We start from the raw sequence: 27,244 nt of genomic DNA on the forward strand, positions 1-27,244 counted from the left end.
CTTTCAACGTGCCATCGCTAAAGAGATTAGGCGTAGTAAAACGGCTGTTGCAAATTTCTTAAAATACCCTGAGGGGTACGGAACGCGAATTTCAAGTGGTCGACCCACGAAAATTTCGCCGGCATTGAGCAGGAGGATTCGACGGGTTGTCCAGCAAGACACCAGCCGATCGTCGAACCAGATTGAGGCCCTTACAGACGCAGAATGCAGCTCAAGAACAATAAGACGGCATCTACGAGAGAAAGGCTTTAAAAACCGTAAACGTCTTCAAAGGCCACGCCTCCTTCCACACCACGAATCAGCTCGGTTAAACTTTGCTGAGAAGCACCAAACATGGGACGAGAAAAGTGGACGAAGGTTTTATTCTCTCATGAGGAAAAATTTAACCTGGATGGTCCAGATGGTTTCCAACGTTACTGGCACGATAAGGATAACTCACCGGAGACATTTCCTACATGACACAGTGGAGGAGGTTCCATCATGGTCTGGGATGCTTTCTCCTTCCATGGAACAATGGAGCTTCAGGTTATACAGAGGCGTCAACCAGCAGCTGCTACATTGGCATGTTGGAGAAGGCATCCTTATTGACTGAAGGACCTCGCTTGTGTGGAAATGACTGGATCTTTCAGCAGGACAGCAAAGCAATCCACAATGCCCGCAGGACAAAGGACTTTTTCATGGCGAATAGCGTGATTCTTTTGGACCATCCAGCGTGTTCACCCGAACTGAACCCCATTGAAAATGTTTGGGGGTGGATGGCAAGGGAAGTCTATAGAAATGGACGTCAATTCCAAACAGTGCACGATCTTCGTGAAGCCATCTTCACCACTTGGAATAACATTCCAGCTAGCCTTCTGCAAACGCTTATATCGACCATGCCAAAGCGAATGTTTGAAGTTATTCGCAATGACGGCCGTGCAACTTACTATTGAGACCTCTTGTTGGGCATTTCCTACCCTGTTTAGGACTTCTTTTTCGTATGGTCTTAAACTTTTGACCAGCTAGTATTTAGGCTAATTTCATAGTGTTTACATTTTTCCTATTAAATGCTGAAAAAGGTTTTTTCATTTTTATTTTCCCATTTCTTATTTTCATCTTTCGAAGCTCTACTCAAATAAGTGGTTGAGTCTAACAACGCAAAATGCATATTTTTTTCTTTATGTTCATTGGCCTTAAGATTTTGGCCAGCAGTGTATATACCATATACCAGTCTTCGAAGTGAAAACAAAATAAATCAGCGATGGTTTGAATAATCGACGTAGTTTAACGGGAAGAGTCTCTTTCTGAAATCTGAAATTAATGTTTAAACTTTATAAAATATTTTAGGGTTTGTTACAGTAGCAGTCCGCTATGAATTCCTTACTGGATTAACAAAAGAGTAACTGTACTGTAGACCGTAAAACGATATTCAAGTTCATATTTAAAACAAACCAACAACACGTGAAAAACTTAGTTGAAAACTAATGCTTTTACTGAGCCAAAAGGCCGGGCATGGCCAGATGGTTAAGGCACTCGACTCGTAATCCGAGGATCACGGGTTCGAATCCCCGTCACATCTGACATGCTCGGCCTTTCAGTCATGGGGGCGTTATAAAGTGATGGTCAATCCCACTATTCGTTGGTAAAAGAGTAGCCCAATAGTTAGCGGTGGGTGGTGATGACTGGCTGCCTTCCCTCTAGTCTTACACTGCTAAATTAGGGACGGCTAGCGCAGATAACTCTCGTGTAGCTTTGCGTGAAATCGAAAAACAAACTATAATAAAAAAAGGCTGAAAACAAAATATACGCTTTCAGGAAAACAACACACAAACGTCCGTATAAAGTGGTGGAATGAAAGACAATGATTTAGTTGGGATAATTAAGATCTATGTAATTTTAAACCTAAGGTCCTTGACATGAAAAGTTAATAGTTTCTTTTTTTTTTGCTAGTAACATTATAACCCAAAATATATTAAATATTTGTGATATAAAGTAAAAGATAAAAAAAAAATGCCATAGGGCCGTTGAAGCAACAGTCACCAGTGCATGGACTCTTGGACTAATACCCCTTTGGACCATTGCATTTGAAGCATAACAGCTGATTTTCTGTATTTATCCTTCTTCATGGTCCTGTTACGGTTACTAAAGTGATAGTGAGGGTGACTGTGTTCTCTCTCTCTTGTGTGGTAGTTTGTGTACTTCAATAACATTGTAGTTGTAATGGATTTGGTCTTGGATGCAGCCATTATCTTCTCAAACTACATTACACTGCACATTTTCAATTTTTAGCTTTAATATTTAATTGCAAGTATATAAATAAATATTGTAATAAACCAACAAGTACAACATGCAGAGTTGGATGAGAGATTTGTTTTGTCTACTTGAAGTCTCTTTCTTCAGTTAGAAGTGCAAGATCCCTGGGGTATACCTTTCTGTATAACTAAGAGAAATGATTCAAGCTTTGTATTCACCAAATGTTCATTCTAATATAAAGAGTTGAGAAAATAGCTGACTCATTTCAGTATTATATCTCAGTATATTATTTGATAATCATTCCTAGCTTCTCCCTTGTCTCCCAAGAACTTAACCAAATCGTGATGACAAGAAATCCACTTGAAGTAAAAATGTATTGCAGAAACTTAGACATTTGCTTACAAAATTCCTGGCGTCACAGTATGCTTTTAAGGAGTTATAAAAATAACATTTATAATGTAGTGACCTTATGGGCTATTATTACCATTTGCCTCTTCGAAATTCGCCAGAAAGTTGTGGGATGGAATCAAATGGAACTTCTGTTCATACAGATGTTACAAACAGTGCAAAAGAGATACTATCGAAGACAGTATTCTGTTATGATGATACAATAGTTTTATTCGATGAGGTTCAGCGTTTCATGAACAATACGTGTTTTCCCTCATGTCTACATACCTTCGTAAAACTGTTCATCTTTCAAAATCTAAGTTACTAATGTGTCTTCTTACTTCCTACCCATCTGTAAACATTACTTTATCTTCCTAACTTTTTACTTACTTACGAAAGCTCTTTTATTTGGTGTTTCGTCCTTCTTACCTAACTGTCTTCCTTTGAAAATTCTGTAAATTTTCTTCAAATACATACTATACTTTATACATATTTTCTTATTGATTTTACAGTGAAGATCATTTAATCACTATTTCCGAGTTTACACCAATTGACGTCAAAATATATTCGTATAAAACAAAAAGTTATATTGTTTTACCACTTACAGGACACGGTAGTCACCAGTCCAAGGCAGTAGAAAAACAAAATCTATAAAAAATGAAATAATCATATAAACATTAACATAGAGAGTTGCGTAGATTGAAAGAACGTTATTGTAAAACACTAATAGGTATTTACTTAAAATGAGAATCATACACTGAACAATATTCCTTGTTGTGTTACTCTTTACCACCGTTGTTTACTACCTTTATCTTTAGTTGGTTGTTGTTTTTATTTTGATACATCAATTACATTGTGAAGCTCTGACTGTATTTTTTTATTTTGGTAAAATAATGTATTTTAAACGTATAACATAAGCAAGCAGTTGTCATTAAAGCATCTATATTTTTAAAGATAATTTTACTCATGAAATTTCAACATACCTTAGTTTGATTTGTTTATATTATTTTAATATGTCATTCTTTCACGCATAAAATAATACTCCTTGTTACGTCTAACACAGTGAAATAAATACACGAAACTTTCGTGAATAACGAATTTAAACTGTAGCTTTCAGTGTATAAAATACTTGATGAAAATACACATTTAAAATTACATTTTGAAGACACCTAATTCTTGGTGATGTGATATCTTGACAAGGGAATAATTTTTTTTTAGCACTGATATGTACTTCTCGAACTGCTTTTCAGGCCTAGTACCTCGTTTGTGTGTTCTGAGCTTTCAGAACGTAAACTTAACATAAAATTAATAACTTAGGATTATTACACATGTTAATAATAATAATTACAGATAAGTTTAATTTGTTGTAAATTGCCAAGAAGACAATACGTGACCTTCAGGTATATTAACACCTTGAAACAACTCACCCAAAGCGACACATATATCATGTTGCTAGGCTCAGTAGATATCAGTGGTCACTGGCATTGTTACAATTCACTGTTTCTTAAATTGTAGAAAACTTATCGCTAAGTCTGGATTCGCGGGCCCTTTTATATTCCCAGTAAGTGCAGTTACCAGTTGCGTCATGGTTTGGGAATTAACTAGAACTCGCAAAATCCTTAATGCGCGCGAATGAGATCTTAATCTGCCTTTACATCATAGAGCGTATCATTGACGTCACAATATGTTGCTAATATTTTATAGTGATCATAGTATAGATAACTATTTGTTTAGATTTGTGCTTAAGTACAAAGAAAAGTATTTCATTGAATGCCTTGTTGATGGAAAACCTTGAAAAATATATAAATTAATAACTTTATATTTTTATACAAAACTGTATCTAAATTAAATATTTTGTTCCTTTGTGTGTGTGTGTGTGTGTGTGTGTGTGTGAATTGTTGTTGTAAGCCATGTTTCAGGGTTTTAGTTTGGATTTTTAAAATTAATTTAGCTAGAGATAGTTATAGATTTGATGTAACGCAATTAACACTTGACGTCTCGAATTTTCTTGACATTTGGTGATAACCTTTGACCCCTAGAAATTTCAGGAGCGCCTTGAATGGAATTGTATAACGTATAGTTAGGTTACAAGACAGAGAGTGAATATATCTGTAAGTTGACTAGTTGTTTGCTGGGTCTATTTCAGTATTATTCAGACATTTCACGAAGTAAAGCTACAAATGTTTTTTTTATTATTCATTTATGACTTAGGCATATCAAGAAACAGCGTTTACAGAACTTTGAACGTGAGTCGGTAATAAACGCTTTTATTTTCATCAAATTGAATGGACATGACATTATCTTTATAAAACAATAAAAATAACCCATCCAACGATAAAATGCAAAGAACAGTACGAAAACAGTGTTTTTAATCTATGTATTTATATGGAAAATGTTCTATCACGTAAATGTGAAGCATATTTTAACACTCACAGTTTGGCCCACTTACTAGGCTTTTTGATGAAAATGTATATTTAATTGTTCGCACCCCGCTAGTACAACGATATGTCTTCGGATTTAAAACGCTAAAATCAGGGGTTCGATTCCTCTCGGTAGGCTCAGCAGATAGCCCGATGTGGCTTTGCTCTAAGAAAATACACATACACACATTTAATTGTTTATTATAGCACCATACTGCAAAATGTTTAATATACAATTCTTTTCGTTAATTTTTTTTTCTTTTCTTTGTTCTCTTAACAGCTCTCCAATACCTAAATATTCTCTATATATTTTTATATTTTATGTATATTGTATTACTTTCCAAGCCTTTCATAACCTAAACAGGAAGAAGACCAGTGTGACTGTAACTGCCTAACCATAGTTATAGGCGTTTTATATGTTGTGCCATTAAGTGAACAAAATCAGTAGTTTCGTAAGAAACAAAATAAAAATGTCAATCATGTTTGTCTTAAACTCATACATTAAGAATCACAGGAATATTTATCAGTTGATATTAATTTAAACAAAGACTTTTTCTGACAACTAAAAGTAAAGAGATCGTGTGTTCTTTTTTATAGCAAAGCCACATTGGGCTATCTGTTGTGTCAACCGAGGGGAATCTAACGCCTGACTTTAGCGTTCTAAATCCATAGACTTACCGCTGTCCCAGCAGAGGACGGAAATAGTATATAAAAATGGTTTTGTCTCACAAACTAAGATGATAGTAAAAAAATCTAGAAATAGGTATTCCAGCCACACTTACACACAAAATAATTACTTATTAATTTAAAAATATGTTAAATTACACTTACCTGTCATTTACAAAATCAAAAATGTATATACAAAAATATAAATACATTTATTCAGTTAAAATTAAAACAGTGTATTTGTGTACTGATTACTTTATTGTCAAGTGGGTTAGTTTATTGCAAATATATTTACGTATTCAACATATTATTTATAACTATTATAGTTTATCGTATTATTCAATCTCCTGATGGGACAGTGGTAAATTTAAGGATTCACAACGTTAAAATCCATCGTTCGATTTCACACAATGGACAGAACATATAGCTCAATGTGGCTTACTCTAAAACAAACACGTTATCCATAGCGCTAATACCTCCTTACTGCTCCTAAATTTCATTTGAAATACTGCTTCTAGCGATATTAGCTTTCCACATTGCACAGATTACAGTTTTATTTCGTGAGAGTACTCGTCGAAGTCGTCACAAGTTGAGAAAACGGAGAAAACTTTCTTTTATAAAAGGCAATGTGTTATATGTACTATTTTTAGTTTATCACAACACTTTGTGATATGATTCTTTTTTAGAAGAAGCATACAAACTCCAGCCATCAACCATTGTACTATCGGGCTACACTACGTTTCCTACTCCTTTTAATTTAAAAATTAGATTTGTTAATTTGATATTTTGCTTTATAATTCCCAAGGTTGAAAGATGTCGTTTTTTAAGCAGGCTTTTAAATTTAACTTTCCCTAAGAACTGATTAGGTTAAATGGAGATTAGGTGTTTTCAAACCTAATTATCTTGCAGGAATAATAATGTGTTTTTGATTAGCATGTAGAGCTATTCTTGTTGGCGAATCGGGCAGTAGTAATAGGTAGACTCATCCATTATCTTTACTGTCAATTGGCCAATTTATCTAACAGACACCAACCAGTTACTGTTTTGTTGTATAAAAAACTGAAAGGTTAATTGCCATGTCTAAAACAGTGTTGGAGACTGAGAAACCAGATTTTTCACACATTTAATATTGATAATCGAGATTCTACCGAGATTTTTCCCAGAAATTTTCACATACACTTCATATATTTCACATACGTTTTCAGATCTTTAAATGGGATTGGTTTAATTTCTAACTTATATGGGTGGTGATGACTAGCTGCCTTCCCTCTAGTCTTACACTGCTAAATTAGGGACGGCTAGCACAGATAGCCCTCGAGTGGCTTTGTGCGAAATTCCAAAACAAACAAGCAAACTAACTTATACGGTGTTTTGGTAACTTTAAATTTTAAGTTAAAACTCTCAAGGTTCTTGCTTTTGATTTTCATTAATAGGTTTGTAGATTTGTATGCAGTTTTGCTCTCCAAGAAATCTTAAAAGTTCTCTTGCAGTTTAGGGTTAATTTCCACTTTCGTTAGTGTTGGCACCGTTCAATGTTCGCCTGCAATATGATTAAGTAATTGCTTAAGTTTCTCAGAGAGCAAATTGTGTATAAATCACTCCATAGGACGGTGAAGCCTAATTTTCTGTATAAAATGTGTATTATTGTTATTATTTAGGCAAGGTAAAGTGAGTTTAATTTAGATTGTTAAATTTTAACCTGGATAAACTATTTTTGTTATTATATTTTATATGTCAGTGGGGAAGGGGAGAAAACGTAATAATAAGAACATATTATTTGTTAAAGCCTTTATACTCCTGCTAGTCAATTTTTTCTTCTTCTTTTGTTTGATTACACTTTCCAACACATAATCACTTGCCTTGTATTGTATGATAGTGTATTGTTGTTTGGTAAACTGTGAACATCTCCATTAAATATTGGGTCCTTGTGTAAATCTATGTGTCCTTTCTCATTTAATCTTCAGTCGTCACACCTGTAAGGAAATACCCATCCACTCCTGCATAATTGATCCGCGGACCTCCAGTTTTTGCAGACCCTGACTCTTTTGTATATCGAAAAAATCTCGAGATACCAAACCAGAAATGAATAGCAACGCTTAAAGATTAAATATAGAAAAATCAAAACCACGTCTCCAAACAATACAGGAAAACTAACATCGTAAGAAACTGGTGCTTATGGAAGATACCGTTTTAGTCCGTGCTGTTTAAAACGTTTGTTTGGAATTAAGCACAAAGCTGTGCAGTGGGCTATTCATGCTTTGCCCACCAAGGATATATCGAAACCCAATTTCTAACGATGTGAGACCGTAGACATACCGCAGTGGTACTGGGGGGCATTTAAAACGTTCAGTGTATTTTTATTAGAAATAATTGTGAAAGTTGTGACTAATGTTATGGATGCTTGAAACATAGCAATATAAAATAAAAATATTTGTGTTTTTTCTCTTAACAGATAATGGCTCGCCATGGCCAGGTAGTTAGGGCGCTCGACTCACAATCTGAGGGTCGTGGGTTTGAATCCACATCCCACCAAACATGTTTGCCCTTTCAGCCGTTGGGGCGTTTAAACGTAAAGGTAAATATAACCATTCGTTGTTAAAAAGAGTAGCCTAAGAGTTCGCGGTTGGTGATGATTACTAGTTGTCTTCCCTCTAGTCTAAAACTGCATACAAATCTACACTGCTAAATTAAGGACGGATAGCACAAATAGCCCTCGTATAGCTTTGCGCGAAATTCAAAAGCAAAGAAACACTAGTTTTTCTAAGTGATGTGACCCATCCGAGCAATACAATAGCGTGTGTGTGTGTGTTTTATTGCAGAACCACATCGGGTTATCTGCTTTGTCTACCAAGGAGAATTTAATCTTTTATTTAAGCGTTGTAGTGTTGTAGTCTTCCAACCGGGGAACATAATGCAATATTGAGACGAAAAATTAGGCCCGGCACGGCCAGGTGGTTAAGGCGATCGACCTGTAATCTGAGGATGACGGGTTTGAATCCCCGTCGTGCCAAACGTGCTCGCTCTTTCAGCTGTGGGGCCGTTATAATGTGACGGTCAATCCCACTAATCGTTGGTAAAAGCATAGCTCAAGAGTTGGCGGTGGGTGGTCTTACATTGCTAAATTAGAGACAGCTAGCGCAGATAACCAACCCTTGTATAGCTTTGCGCAAAATTTTAAAACAAACAAACAATTAACCCATTTTTACTACATTAGAATTTACTTGTTTTCCAATTTATAAGATTCATCTAAAATTTTTCAAGAAATAGAGGTTTGGATGATGTTACGTGAGATTTGTTTAAAAGCATTTACACATTTACTTTCGTTTTTGTTGAATGGTACTGTAAATGAAGCTCTCAGTTAAGTTTAGTTTAAAAGCATTAACTTGTCATTTTTTATTGATAGAATATTACTTGAACTGGAGCTCTCACGCCAATACGTCTTTAGTTATCGTTTAATTAAGTCGTTATAATCTGTTTGGCTATTGACGTGGGCACCGATTTCCACTATAAGGTGCACGCGCATGTGTGACGAGGATACCATGAAAAATATTGCATGACGTCAGTGATTAAAAAAAAACTTCTTAGCCACCAGCAGAGGGAAGTATTTCATATTATCCTAATGGAATAGCGTAATCAGTCTTTTTTCTTTCTTTCTTCTTGCCTCTAATTTGTTTTGCGACTGTTTCCCACCTACTTTTCTTGCCATTTTGAACTCTGGATCCAAACCATTGCATCCACACTAACATCTAGGACATTTCCCATAAGTACTGCAGACTCAAACTTTGTACTTAGAAGCCATTTTCTTCTTTTCCTTTATTAACGCCCCCAGTGGCACAGCGGTTTGTTTGTGTACTTACGAACTCTAGAATCCGGGTTTCGATCCCCGTGGTGGGCAAAGCACAGATAGTCCAATGTGTTGCTTTGTGCTTCGTTTCAAATAGTCAATCAACCTGTATTAATGTTGCTATATCAATAGAAGACCAGTACACTTACTCACTTAACGTTGATATTATGTCAATATCTGTTATGTGGCAAGTCGTGAATCCAGTTTTCACAAGGGTGAGGCAACTGCCCACTTTTTGTCCAATCATATTTTTGTTAGTCAAAAACAAACGATACGGAATTACTTGAAAAATTTGATTTTGCAAAATCCAGGGTGCCTGGTCTGTGGAAGCACTGTTAAAAATTTCATGCAGACACAACATTTAAGGTTGTTGTGATTAAACGTTTTCGTAAAAGACGTTTCTGGCTGTTCGAAGGATCTGGGGTTCAATATATTTGGTACTTTCATCCTGGGTGATACCCTTCTGACACATTGACCACACTGGCAGCTCAGACATCTTAAGGTTAAAGCATACTCACCCCTAAGTTTGAAATGGCAGAGGTTAATGGAATTAACAATCACCGATTAAAGTAGGGCTGTGTTAAAATACGCGGCTTTGTGTGCTAACCATGTAGTCATGCTCAACGTAATGAGAAATTCCAATACCAGAAAGCAATTGATTTTGCTAAGAGATTGTCAGCAAACCTGTGAAGTATAGAGGGTCAGTTTAAAGATGTATTTTCACTTTCCAATCAAAATTTAATGTATTTTTTTACATGAATGTCATTAAAATTGGTGGATGCAGTAAGTTCAAGAACATAACGTTTTTATTTTATTTTATTATAACAATATTTTTGCTTTGAGCTCTAACTCTAACGATGTTGAATTCCTGTCAAATGCCTTTAGTCAAGTTTGAATAGAAGCATTTAAAGTGAATAGTGCTATACAATCCTTTTGTGACCAATAACCATGTGTTTGTAAGATTGACTCAATACTCTCTAGCTATTTATGTTGAATTTTTTGTATAGTTTTGTGCAATCATCACAACCCTCTTTCTGTACTTTTTAGTATTGCCATTCATACATCATAGTTAATTTTTGTAAAAAGAAATTACTTGTTCCCCTCTTTCTTATTTCAAAAACAGACAACACACAGTAAAAAATATACCTCATATGCCAAAAGGAGAACTATACTGAAACGAGCGTAGACATTAAAATAAATGTATAATGGTAAATTCGTAACAATATTTTATAATTCAATCATAAAAGATATATCAGTTTCTCAGTTTTCCCAGTTTTGGGTTACACTGAGTCCAATGAAACTGGAATGGTTCTTCCAGGTTATTATAAGTGCCCCAAAACACAGGACCAATGTTAAAAGTATATTTACAAAACCCACACCTTCCAACTTCATTATGATTTACTAAATGTGCATATAATCGACTTCAGCACATGAGAAGGTCATGTTGATTAATTGAGAGAACATCATATAGATCCAAGGCCATGAAGTATAATACCAAGCATACATATACACACACAACTTCCAGTCTCTGCTCTACTTAAAATATAAAGAAAAGCAGACCGATATATAACTTATTGTTTTAATAATTAAGAATTTGGTGTTTTAAACTCAAATGTCAATAACATGTACACAGATCTATCAGTTACATTAATATTTGATCTTCTTGGTAGTATCTATAGTGAATGTTAATTTTAGAGTATTCTTTATTTATTTGTTTGTTTTTATTGAAATTGTTTTAACAGATATCATGCGACCGAAATGAAAAGTCACAAACGGTCGTTATATAAAACCAACTTGAACTGTCATCCAACACCAGAAAATAAACTGTTATTTATGAAAGAGGAAAATAGTATATGTTTATAAACTAAATCCAATGCTAAGTAATAGTTTTCCTTTTTATTATTTCCCCTCAAAAAATCGTGTTGTAGGAGAACAGAAAAGTGTTACTGTTATACAAGATGTGAAACACTCAATAATTAGGTTTTCAAGCTATAATGCAACTTTATCAAGTATTTGTAAGCATCATGGAGTCATAAATTGAATGAAGCGGACAATTTTTTCTTGACCCTTCCTTACATATTATAAACCCAACTGTGCTTAGTGATAGCCTGTTCCCAAGTACTCTTAAAATGCTTTTCTGTCGTGCGCCTTGGGAAAACTTTACTCACATTTTTAACTATTGGGGAGAATAAAAAAAACAACAACAAATACTTTGGCTTTTAGGTAGTGTCTAGTTTTCCACTTTAACAATACTTTCCAATGATAGTGAAAGTATCACCATCTGTGAACCACTCAATAATGGAAATTAGGTGTTCAAATAAAGTTACAACTCAACTTTAGTTGTTATCTGTAAGCATTATAGAATAGTAGACTTAATGCATGGTTTTTAAAACTATGCTCAGCGGAGCCCTTGAGCTCCGCCATAGTTATCTTGGGCTCCACGAGAAAATTTTAGAATGTCAATAAGTGGCTTACCTTTCGGACATATTTCTCTATCTAAATGATGTGAATGTTACAGTGCAGGGTAACGTACTTCAAAGTTCAGAGCAAAATGGAAAGGCTTCAACGTAAGTTAAAACTTTGGGGTGAATGTGTGGTTATGGAAGAACTTGATTGCTTCGAAAATCTCAGTAGTTTTTACTTCTGAATGAAATTACCTTAAGTGAAGATGCAAAACTTTCAGTCTTGCAGCATGTATCTGATTTGTGTACAACTATTGGGGACCACTTCCCTTCTCATTTAGCAAAATTACTGTGGATTCAAAATCCCTTTGTTGACTCTACAAATAATACCAACGATTTGCCTTTGAAAGAGAAAGAACAGCTTATAGAAATCTCAACTGATTACACTCTAAAAACAAAATTTCAGCAGGAAGAAATTACACAATTTTAGATTTAAATGACTATGGAATACCATGAGATAAGCAACGATCTTTCAAAATTTTGATGCGTTTTTCAACAAGATATCTTTGTGAGTAAACATTTTCACTATATACAGCTACAAAAACCAAATTTAGAAACAGGCTAAATATTGAAGATGATTTACGCTTACAGGTAACAACCATAACTCCAAATATTGAACTACTTTGTGAAGAAAAGCAAGCCCAATCGATCCACTAATAAATAAATAAGTACACTGTAATTTTACTGATTTAAATTTTGCAAGAAGAAATTTTTGAACAAGTAGAAGTAAAAATTGTTCTTTAAATATTGATATTGTTAATAAATTTATATTATAAAAGCTTGAAGTAAACTTTATCTGGTGCCAGTGACCGATTGTTTATATTTTGAGTGTATTTTTGTTTATTAAGGCTCCGAAATGTTTTTTTTTTCTTTCTGATGTGAAGCTCCGCAGGTCTAAAACATTTGGGAACCCCTAACTTAATGTACCAGCAGCCGTTTCTGTTTTGTTTTTTTCTCAGCCTATCCCGACCTACTGAGCACTACTATACGTAAAGATACATTAATCCCTTTGATCATTCAATGTAATTTTAATCGTGTTTCCATGTATGGCAGTATGGGTTTTATTTAACAATCTGGTAAATTCCGCGAGCAAACTTATGGAAACAATGCTAAAAAAATATACTTTTTAATGTCTCTTGATAGTTTCAGTTTGAACAAATTGAACAAGTACATCTAACGTTTGTCGTATTTGTCTGTCTAATAAAAGTTTCGCTGTGTGAATTTAAACGTTTTAGTCTACCTTTGCTTCTGTTCAGATTTTTTATTTTTATTCTTTCACGTTCAGTTTATTACAGTGAAACACAAACGTATTGTCAAAACGTGCTAAGTAGAGAACCTCATAACTTGGGTCTTTTAACACAGAAGTAATTTTCACCTAGTCTTTAAAATATTCAAAAACATTATTGATTTCATAATTGCGTTTCGGATAGGTTAATACTGAAATTGTACTTGAAACTAAACCGTATGTTTTATACCACCTTTTACTCTTGTCACTAGTATACCATTATTAATACCCTTTATTTTCTTACTTTGTAATTTTGTAGCATTAAATGGATATATTAAATGTCGCCCATGATTTGAGTACTAAAATAAATTCTTCCATATTTATTGCTATAGTTATTTAGATCTGTGTTTACGAATGACTGTGATTTTGTGCTTTGCTTGTAACAGCATATTACTTCCGTAGCTCAGTAATTGTACATGTTGGTTGTAGTGGTTCACAGTAATGGTATTTGTATTCGTGCGTTTACATACTTCGTACGAAAATATAGTATCTTCGTTGCTCCATACATAACAGGAAGTAGTAATATTTACAATAAAAAAATCGTATAGCGATTTTGCTGGCGTGAGAAGAATTCATTTGATGTAAACTAGCTAATAATTAGCGCTATTGATATTAAAATAAAATATTAGGACACATTCATTGTTTGTTTTAGTTACTATAGCTCCGTCATTAAATTAGTTGGTTCATTCGTGACTAAAACCCTATTTCGACGTTTCTGAAGTTCAGATAATAACTATACGATAGAGCGGAGAAAACTTTATTTAAATTTGTTGTTATAAAATGAATTAATTTAAACGTATCACAGCCTGCAACTTAAAACACACACAATATTTCTATTTTGAATTTACGGATATTAATTTTATGTCTTGTTTGTTTGGGAATTTCGCACAAAGCTACTCGAGGGCTATCTGTGCTAGTCGTCCCTAATTTAGCAGTGTAAGACTAGAGGGAAGGCAGCTAGTCATCACCACCCACCGCCAACTCTTGGGCTACTCTTTTACCAACGAATAGTGGGATTGACCGTCACATTATACACCCCCACGGCTGGGAGGGCGAGCATGTTTAGCGCGACGCGGGCGCGAACCCGCGACCCTCGGATTACGAGTCGCACGCCTTACGCGCTAGGCCATGCCGGGCCAATTTTATGTCAACAAATTTACCAGATCAGGCATGGAACTCTTTTGATGTAGATGACGTTAGTTATTCACTTGAATATTTCACAAATAGAAACATGTCACTCGTGTGTGGTATCTTTTATAATATAAGACAGAACTTTCTGTTACTGTAGGCTTGCCTAAAATATACAAGTAAAATCTGTCGGTGACAATGTAGTATATAAATCGAATTCATTAAAAAAAAGCTTTGATTTGATGAATTTATTTTAAAAACGTATCAAGTAAAATAACTGCTAAGAGTTGTAAAACAATGCTGAATAAAAATACGTAATGGACCTCGTTAATATCAAACAATGTTTCGCTGCATTATGAAGAAGGATTCAGTCTAAGTTTAAATGTAAACGTTTTTTTTTCTAAAAAAGTGAGATTTACTTGAAGCTTGGGCACACACACACAAAGAACAAAACATCCTGGGCTACTTGTGAAGTTTGAGTAGTCTGTCAGTCAGCCAGTAGATACTAGAATGATGTTGCCTCTTTCTTTGTGAACCTGACGATGACCAAAGAAGGTCTAAACGTTGTTCGCTCTTCTATGTAAAATATTTTCTCAACCCAAACGAGCCGTTTTTGCATATAAATTGCATAACGGTTTGTTTTGAATTTCGCACAAAGCAACTCGAGGGCTATCTGTGCTAGCTGTCCCTAATTTAGCAGTGTAAGACTAGAGGGAAGGCAGCTGGTCATCACCACCCACCACCAGCTCTTGGGCTACTCTTTTACCAACGAATAGTGGGATTGACCGTCACATTATAACGCCCCCACGGCTGGAAGGGCGAGCATGTTTGACGCCACGGGGATGCGAACCCGCGATCCTCAGATTACGAGTAGTACGCGTTAACACGCTTGGCCATGCCGGGCCGTTGCATAACGGACGCTTAGTGTTACAAAGTATGTTATCATGACGTCAGTAAAACATGCACAGGTAATAATCACATTAATGCTACGAACACTGTAAGCAGTATGACATACTGACAGTAAGTCTGCGGATTTATAACGCTAAAATCAGGGGTTCGATTTCTCTTGGTAGACACAGCAGATAGCCCGATGTGGCTTTGTTAGAAGAAAAACACACACGTACGAAGGTGAAAAGCAAGAAATAAAATATATTTGCTAGTTTTAATTTTGGGTTCATTTACTTTTACAACATAAGCAATTAAGAAATAACACATATTATCCAGGAACAAAATTCGTATTACATTGTGTAATCGATTATACTATATTTGCTGTTTGAAAACAGTAAATTCCCTTCTAACTTTGATTTTGTGACCTGGATAATGACATTTAGAAATTAACCTATTTTCTATGTAAAAACGGGCAAATTTGCACATTTTCATTTACATAAGGTCTGAATAAAACAACATATGAATCAAGATTTACATGTATTTATACTAAAGTTATACAAAAATGTTTAGAAGTGAGTAGTTTTTCGAGATTTGCGACTGTAATGTAAATCACTTTCACGTATCAGCCACCAAATATAGTCTCCCATCATGTTTTTGTTATACGCTCCCAGGGCACAAAAGCAAAGTTTGAAGAGAAAAATATGTCTTTTCTATTTACTTAACGCACAACGAACTTTTCACTGAATTATGTATCCGACAAAGAGAAATGTTTCAATAAATTAATACAGTTATTGTTTAATCTCCAGTAGCAAATTGCTGAAGCCTTCTAGTTGCATAGCGAAAAGTCTCAAGACTTATTTATAATTCTAAAAATCGGGTTTTGATACCCGCGGTAAGCATAACTTAAATGTCCTACTATGTAGTTTTCTGTTTAACGTAAAACGCCAATCGCTGAAGATAACGGTTTAGTGATATTTGTCCACCAATTATGAAGAAGAGCAGTAAATACAATAATCTGACTGATATTGAGCTAGCTTCTGGTTTTTGTGAAGGGCCACATTTACAAACGAATCTGTTAATACTTAACAGGACAAATTTTACAAATATAAATGTCTTATTGAAATCAGCACAAACAAAAATCTCAATGACATGTCAGTGCTGAAAGGTTACGGAGCAGTTATTATAATGTGAGACACTTTTGGATGAAACCTTACAGAATAGATTCAACTCAAAATAAACACTTTAAATACGTGTTCATACGATGTTTATGAAAGTTTAAGCCAAAACCCTTACATTATCCGTGTATAGTCGTTGATTAACGGAAAGCAGTAATGCATGTTATTGTTCACTCCTAAATTGTAATTTACTTGTTTATGGTACAAACAAAGTTTTATATCAATAGCCATAAGCGCCAACCATTGGGAAATTGGCGAGACAGGTTCTTTGCATCTTCAACAGTCTGTCTGTGGATGGCCCTAAGGGGCGTTATAGGTATATGTCCTCCTATTTTAAGGACATATGTAAAAAACATGTTCCACAGTTTCTGTTTTGTGTGTCTGTTGGACTGGATCATAATGGACCCTTTCCGTTCCAGAAATTAATCCCATCAAAAACTATGAACGTGACCTGCTTGAAACTGCTTTCGACTTCATTGGCCCGGCATGGCCAAGTGTGTTAAGGCGTGCGACTCGTAATCTGAGGGTCGCGGGTTCGCATCCATGTCGCGCCAAACATGCTCGCCCTTCCAGCCGTGGGGCGTTATAATGTGACGATCAATCTCACTATTCGTTGGTAAAAGAGTAGCCCAAGAGTTGGCGGTGGGTGGTGATGACTAGCTGCCTTCCCTCTAGTCTTACACTGCTAAATTAGGGACGGCTAGCACAGATAGCCCTCGAGTAGCTTTGTGCGAAATTCCAAAACAAACAAACAAACAATCGACTTCATTTTCGTCTCGTCACGGTTTCCAAGAGCGTGTTCCAAATTACAATGAATGTGAAATGTAGTGCACCACTTTGGTCGAAGGATCATCTTTTAGGGTGTCACATTGTTTCAGAGAGCACACAAAGTGCACTTGGATGCATTCTAAATATTCGACGAAGTGATTATTTTTCAGAAGAACTTTCATTATTCTAAATCTTCAAATCGTCCCACGGCAAATGGCAAAATAGACTCCAATAAATGTGTGCAAATATGTTGTTAAACGTAACAATTAAAGTTAGAATTAAAAAAATACTGAAAACACTAATTTCATTTTTTGCTTAAATATGAGTGTGAAAAACATTACTGTTAAGCTTTGAAAAAATAATGTGTAGTTTTACTACAATCTGTTTGGTTTGAATTTCGCACAAAGCTACACGAGAACTATCTTTGATAGTCGTCCCTAATTTTGCAATGTAAAACTAGACGTACGGCATTTTTATATGCAAAAACGGCTCGTCAGGTTCACAAAGAAAGAGGTAACTGACCGGAAGCTGATCACATGTTTGAAAGGGGTTGTGTAACTGAGTGTCGGAATGTAGAGGGCGGTGTTAGACGTTTGAATATATAATTTTACTTATTTTATTATATTAATATAGGTATAAAGGCGTTCCTATATATTGGTTTATTTTGGGTTTAAGTTATTGTATAAGTAAGGCTTCTTTAATTTTGCGTTTGTTTATGTTTGTTTCTTTATTTAGTATTTGAGTGTTTTCTATGGTTATGTTGTGTTTATTTGACTTGCAGTGTTCGAAAACGTGTGAAGGTGACTTTTTATGTTCTTTGAATCTGGTTTCCATTTTTCTACTTGTTTCTCCAATATAGAAGTCGTGGCAGTTATCACATTGTATTTTATAAATAATGTTAGTGTGGTGTTTGTCAGTGTAGTTTTTACATAGTATAGACCTCATTTTTGTGCCTGGTTTTTGAATAAATTTTGTATTAACTGGAATGCCATATTTTGTTACTAATTTTTGCCAAATGTTGGTTATTTGTTTGCTGATGTTAGGAATATATGGTATACAGCAGTATATGGTTTCGTGATTTTTTGATTCGTGAGATATATTTACTTTAGTTGGTTGATTTTGCTTTCTGTCTAGGTGTGTGCATATAATGTTTTCTACGGTTTGTGGGGAAACTTATTTATGTTGATGAAGTATTGTTTTATTTTGTCTAATTCATCGTTAATTTTATCTGGTAAGCATAGTTTTATGGCTGTGTTTATTTGGTTTCTTAGTATGTTGAGTTTTTGTTTTGTTTCATGTGCTGAGTCCCAAGGAATGTATAGTCCAGTATGGGTGATTTTTCGGTGGATTTCTGTTTTGAATTGTGTGTCGGTTCTTGTAATTTTGAGGTTAAGAAATATTTGATTGCTTTCTTCCTGTTCACATGTGAAGTTAATGTTGGGATGTATAGAGTTAATGTGATTGAAAAAATTAAGTATGTGTTCTGTAGATTTGAATCCCGCAACCGTGTCATCTGCATATCTGTACCAGTATAGTGGTGGATGTAATGCTGTGTTAATTGCTTGTGTTTCAACTTGTGTCATAAGAATATGACCCTAACCCAACCATAGAAATTCCCAGTAACCAGTTAGCAACCCTAATAGAATTCACGACGATAAAGACAAACTTCATGTTCAACAACCAAAACTATATACAAACAAATAGCCTAAGCATGGGCAACCCAGTATCACCAGTTCTAGCCACCAAGGACTCATGTGTGAAAGCAAGGTGTTGAAGACGTTGTTGTAGTACTCTAATAATGAACAGGAATGATGTCTATTGAATTCAGCAGTCCTTTGGTATCGAATCCACAGCAGCATTAAACTTTCCAACTGTAGAAGCTTAACGGAAGGCATCAAGATTCAGTGCACTTGACAAGAACAGTCGATTGCTTGTGTTCTGCAAGACTGTATTAACGATTGTATGCATCACATTACTTCCATGAGATCCAGATGATCTTATTAACATGACTATAAACGACATTTTTATAAAAACTGATGATGCAAAACTACTTTCATCTACGAATAATTTGCAACAAGTTCTGCCAGAAAAATGTATTCAGAGAAAAGTTATACTTGAACTGTTATGTCAGTTTATCACATTCAAAGAAGTGAAAGAGAGACTGAAGATTAGAAAATAAGCTTTTGAAGCAGCTAGATGGCACTTGAGTCAACTGAGGTCTGGGTTTCAGCTAACACCTATAGTACAATCTGTCTAGTAAGCTGCACTGAAAGCAATAGAGTACCACAGATCAAGGTGATGGAATTATCCCACTGACACCAAGGTCAAGGCCATCATGTCTACTCTGAAAACAAAGAACAAAGAACACAACAAATTATGTTCGGTCTTAGCTAATAGGCTGAACGGGTAAGTTAACACTACAAAACCACGTGTACGTCTTCTACGTTTAGTATAGTGTACAATGGAAGTCAAAAACTTGTGATAGCGTCACTAAAACTAAATCTGCGAATTTTTTCGTAAAACTTTTGTGGAATTTCAGTTCAATCTAAAATTGCTAAAAAATATAGTTTTAGCTTGTTCCGAAATGAGGCTATATTATACAGCCCTGTTATACAGCCCTGTTATACAGCCCAAATCGAGGGTGCCTGGTCCCTGGAAGAACTGGTAAAATAAATATGGATTTAGAATGTGGAATAAAATATGTTGAATACAACGCTGTGGAGAAACGCCTTCATTTGAGTTTTAATGAGAGACATGAAACGTTTGAAATATTTCTTTTTCTTTGTTTTTTTACCAGTGACTTCCAGTTAAACACTGTTCGAAAGGTGGTAATAAATATAAGGAAATGCAAAGAATGGTCGATGGTATGACGCAAGTTTCGAATCCACAGCCCAACATGCAATGTTGGACACTTTTAAATTACAATTAAAATATAAAATAAATTATATTGAACTTAACTATTATTATACATTGAAAGTTCTTTCAGTAATTGTACAACGGAGAGGATTTTAGTAAAGAAATATTTAAAACATATATAGTGTATACTTGTAGTGATTTCCTATCGATGTACAATCAGAAAAGAACAGGTGTGATGCTGAATTTTAGAAGACAAACACAAGTGCGAAAAATAAATAAACGAAAGTATCGTTTGTATAAATTACTCTGTGGACTGAAACAAAGTGTATAATGTTTTACTGCTCACTCAGTGTACTAGCTAGATAACGTTACATCAAAATATGTTCAAAAGACTCTCCCATCTTTTTTTTTAACGCTGTGAGTAGATGCATAATAACAATATTTCATAAATACACAATTCAGTGACATGTCAGACTATCATATATTGAAAACTACATGGCTTTAGAGCATACTGACGCTAGTGGTGCTTGACTAATTAGAGATTTTAGTGGGCATATTAAAAAAAATCTTATGATTTTTATAGACAAGGGCCGACACAGCCAGATGGATAAGACACTCGACTCGTAATCCGAGAGGTGCGAGTCCGAATCCCTACTATAACAAACATTTTTATCGTTCATGAACTACTTCAATGCTGCACTAACCGCAGTGAGGTTGAACTTTCTGCAATACGATATATGTTGATAGTGTTTTACAATTACTTTTTTCTTTTATGGGATTCGGCATAAAGTTACATAAAGAGCTATCTTTGCTCTACCCATCATGGGTATCGAAACCTGATTTCTAACAGAGTGAGTTCGCAAACATACCGCTGTGCCATTGGGAAGAGGTTAACAAATACAAATACTACAACTTTATCCAGCATAAAGTTATATAATGGGCTATCTGTTCTCTGCCCATCACGGGTATCGAAACCTGATTTCTAACAGTGTGAGTTCGCAGACATACCGCTGTGCCATTGAGAGGTGGTTAACAAATACAAATACTACAACTTTATCTGAATTCTATAGCCTGTAAGTATATGGCTCGCATATATTATCACTCGCTCAATCTCATTTTGCATCTACAAGAGTATTGCTACAATTCCACTGTTACTGGCAAGAGGAAATAATAATATCGTCATGGATACGTCAGTATGGGAGCTTCTACTGAAGCATATTTCAACGACAATACTGAGAACTTGAATTCTTAGATTTGTCTAAAATGTGCATTAGCTTTAGTAAGAGCGGATATTGGAGTAGCGATCTTGGAGAAATTGCCTGTAAAACAAGATAACACGATACAAACCCAAAGCAATTACACACTCTTTATTTTTTCACGATTTTGGCCCATCTTGAAATATTCCAGAATTTGCAGGGCCCATTAAGGCATAATTAAGTGAAAGAAATTAAACTTCTGTGTGAAATATCACATACTTTCTGGATTTCAACTTTAATTCAGCCATTCTTATCTACTGCAAAACTTTTAAATTTGAATAATACAAGGCGTCTCTCCTATTATTTAAGTATAAACTCCATCCAACTCTTAAACATACTTGCAGCTTTACAAGTGCCGAATGGTATGAATTTAAACACATCATTTCCTGTGCTGAAGTTAGTTTTGATCTGCACTTATCATCTAGTTGAACTTGTCAGTTTCTAAAAGCTAGTATTGAGTATTGAACTATTAAACACCTCTCATTCATCTGTTCATAGGAATGGAAATGCATCAATGATCGTCACAACATTTACTTTATGAATATCAACAAAAACCTCCTCATGCCATCCTTCTTCCTCACAAACATCACTGCAGATGACCAAGTGCTCTCGAAATGCCATAAGATCCCGCTTTTAACATCCACTTTCTTCCAGCTTTGGGTATATTCCAAGTGCTCAGTAGAAGTCTATATAGTAGTTACTTAATCAGAGTGCGTGAAACATGATAACATTTAGAGAGTTCTTGTTGCTCTTATGTAAACAGGATTTCAATGAATTACCACGTAACTTAACAAACACATGTCGAGTGCTACACAGTCCTAGAAGAGTTTAACTGATGACATTACCTTTCAACACGAACTGTCTGATTTAGTGGCCATACTCCACTCAGGTTTGATAAAGTCCTTAAAGGATAAGCAATAGCAGCTACTTTTTTCTGTTATCTTTTCTTCTCATGCTGTACAATCAACTAGAAAGGATAGATTTGACTATCTCTCTGCATGGAAAAATAAACGCAATTTGCTACTGCTGTGCAGTCAGCTCTGACAAAATAAAAGTAATTCACTTAAAAATGGCCTTGTAGTCCACACCCATATAATATATGTTGGCCTTTTTTTAAAGCAATGTGTGGATGGAGTCATTGGCTGCAATTTCAGGTGAATATCTGGATATCCCTATCAATATGATTGCTTCTATCTTGTTTATGACACAACACTGGAAGGTATTAATTGCGTTCTTGCTGGATGAAAGGTACCTGTATGAACAGAGCGGACCATATTCGGAAATGTCATACAGCAATTGCTACCAGCCTCTTCCTCTCTTGCAATAAGTGTGGGGTGACATCCTATAACTTTGTCACCATAGGTACAACCTATTTCAGTGTGTAATTATTTTATATCCCTAACTGGTGTTCCTGCTTCATGGTCTTGCAAGGCTGTCCTTCAAAGTACTCATTGACAAGAATGCTATCATAGGTTTCTTATTCAGTTGAGCATTGAATTCGACCCTGTGGACTTCGTAGTTTTCCAGTGAATCAAATTACTGGAAAGCTCAGCTATAATTATGTCAATTTAGTCTCCAGGATGCACTTCCATCAGTTACTCAATGGCATCGAGGAACAGACTAACTAAAGTGCGGACTAAGCATTGCAACTCTCCATCCTAAAAGTTTCAGGCAATAGCTTGCGTGAATTTCCTTAATAAATGGTTTGGTTGAGGTCCTCCTTTGCTGCCCTTTTAAACGTTATAAGGGTGATCACCACCCACCGCCAACTCTTGGGCTACTCTTTTGCCAACGAATAATGGGATTGACCGTCACATTATAACGCCCCCATGGCTGAAAGGGCGAGCATGTTTGGCGCGACTGGGATGCGAACCCGCGACCCTCGGATTACGAGTCGCACGCCTTAACACGCTTGGCCATGCCGGGCCATTTAAAGAACAATAGTACGAGAAGGAATAATTGAAGGTTTGGAAAAGAAAAGGTAGACTCTAATTGAAACAGTTTTGTCTTTCAACATGGTGATTGACATGTCGAATGAGTTGTCATCAGCAATAATGGAGACAAGTTGATACGGGAATCTGTGATTTTCTTAGAAATAAACGGTTAATTAAAAATGAAAAATGAATAATGTTTTGAAATTGAATTGATATAATTAACACAAGCTCCTAGGCCCGGCAATTAGGGACGGTTAGCACAGATAGCCTTTGAGTAGCTTTGTGCGAAATTCAAAAAACAAACAAACACAAGCTCTAATAAAACAACGACAAATCCATTTTTAATGTTTTTTTTCTTTAACATTATTGGTGTGTTAAATTTTACAGTACTCACAATAGGGAGCGCTACAAAATTATAGCGGCTGTATTATATTATTAAGAATGAGCGGCAGTTTAAATAATCAAGAAACTGTTGATTGTCCAGCTTGTGGTAGAAAAATTAAAAGAAGTGTAATTAATTGGCATTTAGATAACTGTTTAGAACCTCAATCAGAAAAAGAAATTGAAAACCCGATTAAAAAACAATGTATTGAATATTCTCCAGAAACGAAAAACTCGAGGTTTTCAGGGCTAAATCGGCTGAGATTAGAAACTGAGGCTGAGACTCGCGAGAGTGAGACTGAAATTGAAAATGGGAAATTGAGATCACGAGCAACAACATCTCACGTTTGGTTAAATCACGCAAACCAAGTACTTTATTTATAAAATAAAAGTTGTTAACTAGTCAAAACTTAAACGTAAAAGTGTTTTTCGGAACTAAGAAATTCAACCGAAATTAGTGAGCTATTAAACGTTTAACTCACTTTATAAGTTACTGTAACGAAATAACTAATGATACTTTGTAAGTTTTTTACTATTACTGTTAGTAGTTCTAGTTACACGTTTCTTATTTTTTATAAATTCAAAATATTTTATTTATTTGAACAAAAAGCCAATGATTGAGATTTTAGGGTGTTCAGAATTTAAATGATAATGCAATGGTGACTGCAACCTAACGTTTGGAAACATTTTTTGTGACTTAGATTTCAGTTGCATTATAAATTGTATAAATATATCTTACGATTTTTCGAATTATCATTTCTGTAATAGTAGGATTTCGATTTTTTCCAAAATTAAAGAAGACTTACAATGTGTGACCATAGAAACTGGAATATATTTGACAATAATAAACAAGGCTTTTATTTATTTGTGTAAAAGCTAATTATGTATTGAAAGCCCTGTTGTTTTTCTTGATTGTCAAATAACATTGGAAGTATGATACTGAAGGATAATTGGTTTGAATGCAAGAAAATGGGATTGTGATAAATGTCAACCATCTTGATAGGGAACTGTTGCTACTGGAGTAACACACAGGTCTGTATATATAAAAATAATCTTGACAAGCTATACAGTAACGAGTGTTTAAGTTGACATGAACAGTAACTTACAGTTTGGTACTTCCAACACTGGGAAATAAAAGTGATATTCCTTGCATACATCCAAAAGTTTGGTTAACTTTTCTCAAATTAAAATGATCAACTGAATAGATAGATGTGTATTTAACTCCAGCCTTTTAGTTATTAACTTGTGAAATGGCTTATTATGTTTGTGCTGGTAGTGTTTCATTAACTTTAAATTTTGTTTTTGTGGATAATTTTACAAATGTGTGGGGTTGTGTTTAGGTTTGGTTGATTTTTCTATTCAGTGACAAATTCCTTTTCATGATTTTTGTGGATAAGTACAAAGAGCAGTTTTACATAAACTACATTTTGTGTGAAACATTTAGCTCTAAGAGAATTCAGAGATGTAAATTTGTTTTCTTTCAAGTATATAGAACAAGAGATGACCAGGTATTTATTATCTTTAGTGTCATGAAGAAATTTTCCTTGAGACACTTATTGAGGTAGTGGAAAGATAGGGTTGAAGATGAAATCCTGAATATCAGAAGAAGGTTTAAGCTTCAGCTCTGATATCATGCAAAAACGTGTCACATAAGAGTTATTAATTTATGGAATTGTTTGGCAGTTTATATTGTATGTGCTTGAAACTTCACTGTTAGGTAACCTTGGTAGACTTAAGTGGTTTTATGTCACTTAGTTTTATTTTAGATTTTTAAAGTCATGTTTGCATTTTACACATAATATAAGTTGGAGAGCTAAAAGTTTTAATCTTCAGGGTTGGTAAGTGGGAGTTTGTATAACTAGGAGCTTTGAAGAATATAGTAGTGAAAAGTTGATAAAAGTGAAATGAAAGATGGAAATACTGTGCAAAAAGATCCTCCCTTTAATAGACCACTAATCACAAAAAAACAAATAGAATATCATAACCATGTTAAATGTAATTATTCACATCTTTGTGTTTAAGTGACTTTTTACATCATTATATTAACTTGATAACAAGAGAAGTTAAATCAAAGGGTGTGTAGTTTCCTAAATTCTCCCTAGACTTGTTTTTTTTTACAACAGGGACAATGCTGGTGAGTTTTTCAGCCACTAAAAGTTTTTTTTTTTTTAGTGTCAAGAAACTTCTGAAAATAAATTGTTAAAGCTCTCATTTATCTTTACTAAAATCTCCAAGATTATATGATCTTTTCTGGGCTATAGGCTTTAATTTAAGAAATTTCCTAGGTTATCCTGAAAAAAAAAATTGCATTTTTAATAAAAATAGAACTTAGAAAAAATTTAAAGCTGATCAGTTTCTATAGAAAATAGAAGGATTTTTGTCTTTGTCTCTACTTCTTAAAACTAGTAAATATTTATTAAGTAATTTTGTTATTTAAATAATAAGATAACTAACTAGATAAGAGAAGTGAATAACTCACTGACAGGTGCTAAATTTATTCACTCATTGAATACATCACTGATACACTGAGTCATGTATTTATATTCTCTTATTTCTACATTTTGCCAAATATTTTTATATTCTATAGAGGCCTTAATAACTATGAAGATTTGAGATATTTCAACATGTACCCTTAAAATGCATCTAAATCAAGGTATTAAAAATACAAATCACAACAGTGTAAACTGAACATAATCCATTTTACAAATAAATTTCTTGTTGTTTTAAGCTAAGAATTTTTAATTTACCAGAAATTTAATTTATTTTTATACGAAGACTTCAGTTGTAATGTAAAAAATTGATAGGAATTTATCTTTTTTCAACTAATTTGACTGAATCAACACAAAAACTTGAAGTTTTTGAAAGATATTTCCATTTAGATTAGTCTTTCATTCTTTCTCTGTCCACATGTATTTGACAGTTTGTAGGAGTTTTTTGTTTTTTTTAAATATATAATACAACCCTTACTTAGTGTACAACTAATTTCAATAACAGTATCAAGCTTATTAATGCTGTGATGTCTAGTAGTTTGAGATAAGTGTGTATTGTAAATGTAAGACTTTATTTCTTAATATTACATGTACTTTACTACTCAGAAATTTATGAGTATTTTTTAAAAATGAAAACATTGTTCTTCATTTAATCTTTTCTCAACAAAGTTGGCATCTAATGATAACATTAAATAGTAAATATAAAAGTTCATTTTAATACATTTGATAACACTGATTTATTAATAAATATTACATTGCTACCATAGCACAAACTTTATAAGAGTTATGAAGTGCCCCCAAAAAAGTAGATGGAAATAGATGTTAAAAAGTTACACCTGTAATAATGTCTTTATAGTAACACTGGTAAAAAGTTACACCTGTAATAATGTCTTTATAGTAACACTGGTAAAAAGTTACACATGTAATAATGTCTTTATAGTAACACTGGTAAAAGTTACACCTGTAATAATGTCTTTATAGTAACACTGGTAAAAGTTACACCTGTAATAATGTCTTTATAGTAACACTGGTGTTACACCTGTAAAATGTAGTAACACTGGTAAAAAGTTACA

At 34.4% G+C, this 27,244-nt stretch overlaps 1 protein-coding gene across 2 annotated transcripts in view; it reads left to right on the forward strand.

The window, feature by feature from the left end:
• The first annotated feature begins 23,708 nt into the window (after positions 1 to 23,708).
• Positions 23,709 to 27,244, forward strand: part of LOC143250800 (ATPase WRNIP1-like) — a 35,418-nt gene continuing 31,882 nt past the window's right edge. For both annotated transcript variants that reach the window (XM_076501814.1, XM_076501815.1), the window contains exon 1: positions 23,709 to 24,051. In XM_076501814.1, the coding sequence (XP_076357929.1) occupies positions 23,743 to 24,051 (309 nt within the window). In that variant the 5' untranslated portion in view covers positions 23,709 to 23,742. The remainder of the gene's footprint in view (positions 24,052 to 27,244) is intronic.

The sequence above is a fragment of the Tachypleus tridentatus genome, chromosome 5, assembly GCF_004210375.1.
Source record: "Tachypleus tridentatus isolate NWPU-2018 chromosome 5, ASM421037v1, whole genome shotgun sequence".
In the NCBI taxonomy this organism is placed as follows: Eukaryota; Metazoa; Arthropoda; class Merostomata; order Xiphosura; family Limulidae; genus Tachypleus; species Tachypleus tridentatus.